General features: G+C 42.1%; 1 protein-coding gene across 1 annotated transcript; it reads right to left on the bottom strand.

Annotated features, from left to right (window-relative positions):
• Positions 1–283: 283 nt before the first annotated feature.
• LOC104369759 (riboflavin kinase) lies at positions 284–6,635 on the bottom strand. The gene is made up of 4 exons (XM_086629010.1): positions 6,554–6,635; positions 4,735–4,886; positions 3,279–3,381; positions 284–2,676 (listed from the first exon to the last, which is right to left on the bottom strand). The coding sequence occupies exons 1-4, from the start codon at positions 6,633–6,635 to the stop codon at positions 2,546–2,548; spliced, it is 468 nt and encodes a 155-aa protein (XP_086485136.1). The 3' UTR covers positions 284–2,545.
• Between the last annotated feature and the right edge of the window lie 471 nt (positions 6,636–7,106).

Genomic DNA, 7,106 nt, shown 5'->3' with positions numbered 1-7,106 from the left:
ACTCTAAGGCTGTAGCTCCCATTACTTCTGATTAAAGCACAAAAGTCCCCAGAGTGGGGCCAGTCTTCAGACATGCTAGGAAGGCCAAACAATATCTCACCACTCTTCTCTGTCAGTCTAGCTTTTGAGGCAGTCACACCCACAAAGTCTTTCATTAGACAGGCATAGCAAAGGAAAGGAAACGTGCGACAAAAAGGATAACTTTGTCAATTACGCTTCCTTTATTAATGGTACAGTGCAGCAACATCAACTGAAATGCAGTTATTTGTACATAATACAAAAATATAACCCTGCATAGAGTTTATACTGTGCTAGGAATTATGTATTGAACTTGAACAGTTGATATATAACATTTTCTCTTAAATAATGTGGACAGGCGCACTCAGCCAAATTACTGTAGTAACATTTTCTCTAAATTGAAGACAGACACACGAAGAGCAGTTTATTAGTTCAGTGTATTCATACACCACACCTCAGCTACGACTTGAGAGCAAACTGACAGTTTTTCAGATTTTTCCCTTTGCCACTGTTCTCTGTCAAAGCACAGTGGTTGTATAACCAAACGGCAACTTGAATTTTCCACAGCAGCATTTACTAGCAGATACAGAAAAGTGTTATTCAGACAATCAGCTTAAGGCACCACGGTTTCCACAACAGACACATGAAATTACTGGCAAAAAAATCAATTTTAAAGAAGGCTATGAGTGTTCAGCTACAGTAGCATGATGAACAACAATCTATTCTTTAAATACTTTCTTGACAATACACTCAGTTGACATTATTACAATCCTGAATGCCGCAAATCTTTGGGAAAAAAAAAAGTCTCCCTTCATCCCTCCATTTTAAAATGTAAAAAAAACCAACTTCACTCTTGCAAGACATTTCTTTTACAGACCTTTCAGAAATACAGTTTCCAACATGTTATATAGTAAAAGTGCAATTAATTATTTTGTTTTCCTTTAAACAAAATACATCTAACTGCTGATAACTAACCCCCCAGTTCTGTATTCCATCTGTATCTGCTTATGAACAATTCATTTAAATGAAACCAAGCTTCTCCTGAAGTCCTATAAAGCAAACATTAGTCCTTCACTTGCTCAAGACCTCTCTCCTAAAAATATCCCATTGTAATGGCTCGAAGTTCCAATAATATGAAGTGGAACTAACATCCTGACAGCACCTGCCACCAAAACCAATGGCTACCTTGCTAAAACTCTCGTGAACTCTAGAGTGAAAAGCAGGGTAGGACAAGCAGTAAATTCAAAAAATTGCACTACAGAAATTGTGCGTTCCAGATTGGTAGTTCAGACACAGAACTACACTTGAGACATATCCATAGAACCACTTTGCATTCCATAAAATGTTCCAGCCACATCACAAGCTGACATCAAAAGATTACAAACGTGACACAGTCACTGCAGCTTACCTAGTTCCTCTCACTGAGTAGGGATGCAAAAATTTATCACAGGAAAAAAAAAGAGTAGATTTGGAATCACACATTACATACTTCAAGAAGTATTTTCCAAACTACTATCAAATCCAACAATACCCCCTCCATTTACCTATCCCTACATCTCACAGTAGGACCGGCTGCAATTACTTGTAATAAATAACCAATATCCCCTATAGTGTTGATATGTTATTCCATGAATCCCCAAAGGCTTCTCTCCATTTTCCTATGCCAAATGCCAGCAGCATATGAAATGCAAAGTTGCCTTTCATTACCTCTTTTGCCTTAAGGCCCAACAAGCAGAAGTGTTACACTGTTTCTGTATTTTTTGTGCCTGAACCTTTAAAGTTTCTCAACTTTCACATTGTTATTCATTTCCTGAATTTCAGTGAAACACCTCCTCAGAAGTAAACTACTCAGGACACGTGTTGCCATACGTACAGCCAGCTATGAAGAAGTATATCTCAGGTTCTAGTAACTCAACAAGCAACAGTGATTTCTTTCATTTGAAATAAAATAAATAATTTCAACTAAAATCACAGCTTCAACCATGAAAGCTGTGTAGTATATAAAAAAATAAGAACTACTAATCTTGCTATTGTTACCTAATCATTGGCTTCCTGCACCACAGGAAATTTCTGACTCAATCAATAGCAAAATTTTCTAAGCTACTAGCTAAAATTCAGATGTAAGAATGACACAAAACTGGGAAAAGGGGTTGGAACAACATTCTGTATGTTAAACCCAGACATTCTCCACTGAAGTGAACTATGTATACCTCAGGGTCAGAAGAGGTCACAATTAACTTTGGTCGTGTTCCACAAGTGCTCAGGTGTCTGAACAACCGGCAACCTTTGGATAGGCAATTTATCTGTACAGTCCTAAACCAGCCTTCTACTCCTTTTGCACGACTGGGTTAATGATGAATCAAAACAAGGAAACTGAAATCATCTTGTATGGTCGGTTCCAACCTCAGTTAGCTAAACAGACATATTACAACACAATATCCTTAAAAGCAGTGCAAATATAAAAGCTCCATGACAGGGGAGGAAAAAGAAAGAAAGAAAAAAAACCAACAAAGCAGCATGGGTTTGCTCAGTGGTTGTTCACTATTTTGCCTTCTGGCAGATGAAAGAAATTATCTTCTTTGAGTTTAAGATGTTCTGGTAAATCTAGCTGTCTTTTTGCTTCTTCAATGTCTTCCTGAATTGCTGAAATGAGTGCCTCTGAAAAAGACAAGATTAGGGATATTTAAAAGTTGGTCTGAATTCTTAACACACAATAGGAAGCGAAAAAAAGGTGTACCACAAAATACCAGACAACAATCACAGAGTAATACAATTATTACAACAAGGTTGAAAGGCAAAATGCTTTGGGTTTAAAATGCCTTTTTTTTTTTTTTTTTCAAACATGCCAGAGCTGCATTTTTCACTGTCAAAAGCACCACCCTGTCCTTGTTCCAAAAGACATTTTAGCAAAAGTTCAACAGTTTCATTAACTGTTTTACTTCTAACAGAGCTGTATTTTAAAAATAAATTAACAGACTAGACTGATGCTTTTATGACAAGCCCAGGATTTTAAAATTACTCCTCAGACAAGTGACACAACAATAAAATTTTTTAGTGTGATACATTGGAAGATGTGGGGGTACGTTTTGGGTTTTTTTTAATTAAATGAACTTGTTACCTTTAGCTCATGAAAACATTTCACTGAAATTTCACAAGTTAACAGATAAAACATCTCAGCATGGAAAGAGAGACAGTGAAGACAGTACTTGCGTGAATAAGACAAATAAGAGGCTAGTTTGAGGGAGACCTGCAATACTGACCTAAGGAATCAAAGTTTTTTTCTGGTCGAATATATCCAATTATGACTATACTAAGAATTTCTCCATAAAAGTCTTCTTTGAAGGTGTGGATAATGTGTGTTTCCTAAAGGAAGAGAAATAAGTTGGCATTTATGATGAACTTTGTGTTCATTTCCCTCACTGTAAGTACGTACAGCTAATATCCCTAATTCAAATTCTCCCCAACACCTATCAATTAAAGAGACATTTAGTTTAGCATATATAACGCAAGGTTTAAAAGGCTAGGGCTTTTGCTTATGTTAGGAAGGAGAATTGTACTTTGCATGGAATTTAACAAAAATTCCTCACTTAAATGTGTTCCAATAGTCAAAAAATTAAGGAAAGAAATCCATTACTCAGGAGAAATGCTCCACTGCTTCTCAGAGGTAAGATTTTCAAGGCAGCAAATCGCAAACAAAGCTTAATATTTCATCATTAAGTTGATGAATTCAAATAACTATGAAGATTTTCATTGAAATAGTTGGCTTAAGGAGAGCTTCTACAACCAGCTCACATGAGAACTGAATGATAAAGTCCAAGAAGGAGTGAAGGCTGAGACAGAGTTCCATCTTACACTCAAAACCATTTTATGCACATCTCCCTCTCCAACATAGGCCCACCCATAGCATATACCAGCAGAGATATCAGACAGAAAGTTCTTGACTATTTGCTCAGAGAAGTTATCTGCAAAAATTTTAAAAAGCTTACATTTGCTTCAGACAAGCACATTATGGCATCTTCAAACACTTAGACCCTTAGAAGCAGAGATTCACGCCCAAATAAAAGAGCTTTAAACAATTAAAACAGAGCTCTTCAAGACTCACAAAAAGCACCAGCACCTGAGAGCAAGAAAAACACAGCTGCCACAGTTCAAGATTTTAACTCAACTCCTCGATCCTGTTATTATGTACCTTCAAATATTTATTCTGTATATCAAGCCACGGCACCTCATGTACGGATTCTACCATTTAAGAGAAGAATTAATAGAAAATCATTAGAAATGACAATGCCCCAACATCTCCTACTTGAAACGTAGACAGATTGCAGGGAACAACAGATCAGTATGTTCCAGCTCATGCTCAGGCTGTCATAACCAGTAAATTCAATGCCAGTAGTTTCAAGCTTATGTTTAGTTAGCTATCAGCACCATAAGCAACCACCATTTCAGAAATACTGTCAAATTTTTACTTTGAAAGTATTTAAGTAATGATGGACTAGAAAGAAGAAAATAAACTTTATTCACCTACAGCTGCATACTCCTGGCTACCAAGAGTATTTTCTTTTCAGAACAGAAACACGTGATATAGATACCAAACATTTCTAAGAGCAAAGAGAATTACTAGATCTCATTTATGAATTAAATTCTGTTTATCTTATTCAAATTCAACATCTGGCTCATTTGTATTAATAAAAATCCCATACAAAGCAAAATTCTTACCACTGACTTCTTAACATTCTTATAGAAAGGATTCCATCCTATGCTCAGAACCATTTTATGCACATCTCCATTTCCAACACAGGCCCATCCATAGTATATACCAGTAGAGATATCAGATGGAAAGCTCTCAACTACTTGCTCAGAAAAGTTAGCTGCAAAAATTTTAGAAAATGTAAAGTGTGAGTGACTTTGCGTAAGTCAAGGACGTAACAGAATCTTCAAACACTTACAAAGCCAAACTCTGCCTGCACACTATTTACAAGCATAACAGTGATGATGATGAGAATGATGCAACGTGCCATTTGGCAAAGTATAAAATACAAAACAGCTTCATAAAATTCAGCCCCTGTGGTAATATCAGAGTGATCACCTCTCTCACGCAGAGTATGTTTTATAGTTATACACGTTCTCTTCTGTGGTAATAATTAACAAACATGTAATATATTCAGTCAGAACACATTTCCCTCTTGAGATAACTATGACAGCTTTATTAAGGTGAAAGATGAGGGGGAAAAAAAAATTAAGTTTCTTCTGCACTATAAAATAGCATTTCAGAACTATTTACTTGAAATTGCAATTTAGCTACCTGTCAATTTTGTACAAGCTGCCTTTCAGAAGCATCTGTGGATTTCAAGGACTTTGTTTGAAAACTACACACCTACAGTAAAATAAATTCCCTTCTGACTGAACCTAAGCTTCTCTCAAAATTACTATCCTACTTCTACTTCCCACATGAGTAGAAGTCTTCATGCAAGGCATGAAGCTGATCTGAAAGAATTCATGGTTATAGATTTTTTATCAAAGCTCGCAAGTAGTAACAACTTCCCTCTCCTATTCCCTGATTTCAATACACCATTTACACAAGATGAGGAGGGAAATGTAAAATTATTAACAGATGTTGTCAGAACTCCAGCACCTCAAGGCTGGTCTTACAAAGTTTCCTTATCTGCTAGGCGTGGTGCAACGTGACTGTTGACTTCAGAGTCAAGACAGGCCGGAATTCACTTGAATTACACATCTAGCTGTATTTAGACAACTGAAACAGAGACGAGCAATAAGAAAATACATTTTTTGTAGGTCAAGTTCCCCTGCTCCGCTTTTTAGCCTCTGCATTATTCCCCTGGAACTTACTTCCTTACAGCGCCTACTCCCTTTCTTGTTCTAATCTGAGGTTTAGGCGAGCGGATATTTTCCAAGCTGCCACACCACAACGCCGTGCGTGTGGTCACTTTATCTACATCCTGTACATCATCGTGACGATCATTAGACAATTAAAGGAACAAAAAAAAAAAAAAACCAAGACTGAGAGAAATCGCTTGACAGAATGGGTGGAAAACAACAGGGAAAAGAGTACAACACTAAGCAACGCGGGGGGGGGGGTGGGGGGGAAGCGTCAGAAAAACGCTAACGCAGAACAGGCTAAGCCTATTTACAGAAAGAACGAGTCACGCCAACAGCGCATTGTGCGGGACAGCGGGGCGTCTCCTCAGCTCAAACGAGCTCCGCCACCAGCGACCGAGCTCCCGCACTTCCCCGCGGCCGGAGCGCCGGCCGCCCGCGCCTCCTCTCCGCGGGAGGACAGCACGGTTCCGCCCCGCAGGCCGCAGCGGTGCGGGCTGCGGAAAGACCCCGGGCCCTCGGCGGGCCGCCCCGGCGGGTGCGCTCCCGCCGCCCCGCGGTCCCGGGACGGGCACCCGGTGCGGACCACCAGCCCCGGAGGCGGTGGCGGAACATCCGGAACGAGGCGTTCGGCGGCCTTCGCGGTCGGTGTCACCCTCGCCCCGCCGTCCCGCGCCGGCGCCCCGCGCGCCCCGCTCACCGGTGGGGATGCCCAGCTCCTTGGAGCCCCTGCCGAAGCCCTTCACCACCTCCCCGCGGCAGAAGTAGGGCAGGTGCCTCATGGCGGCCGGCGGGCGCTGAGGCAGGCGGGCGGGCGGGCACGCGACACCGCCCGGAGCCGCCAGCAGCTCCCAGCCCGGCCCCCCCCGCAGAACCGCTTCCGCCCGCGCGCGGCGGTCGCCGCCACCTCGCGCCGTGCGCTAGAGGGGAACACCCAGGTGGGTGCTCACACACGGCTCTGACAGGCACCTCCCGCCCCTCTACAATAGACTTGTCCGTTGGGGGCGGGACGGGGGGGGAGTGGGAGTGGTGCCGTCTGCGCATGCTCAGAGCCGCTTGGCTCCTTCACGGGGCGCAGTGGCGGAGGTGTGCGTCGAGGGGAGGGTGCTGCGTTCCGCCCGCGTTCGGCGGCTCGGCCCGGGGCCCCGCTCCTCCCCTCCCCTCCCCTCTCCTCCCCTCGCTTCATGGGCAGCGCCTGTGCCCGGCTGGCAGAGGTCGCTGGTGCGGCATATGGTGATGATAGCGGCGGCCAC

This window comes from Tauraco erythrolophus, chromosome Z (genome assembly GCF_009769465.1).
Source record: "Tauraco erythrolophus isolate bTauEry1 chromosome Z, bTauEry1.pri, whole genome shotgun sequence".
In the NCBI taxonomy this organism is placed as follows: Eukaryota; Metazoa; Chordata; class Aves; order Musophagiformes; family Musophagidae; genus Tauraco; species Tauraco erythrolophus.
The sequence above is the reverse complement of the archived record's forward strand: the minus strand, read 5'-3'. Positions and strand labels throughout refer to the sequence as shown.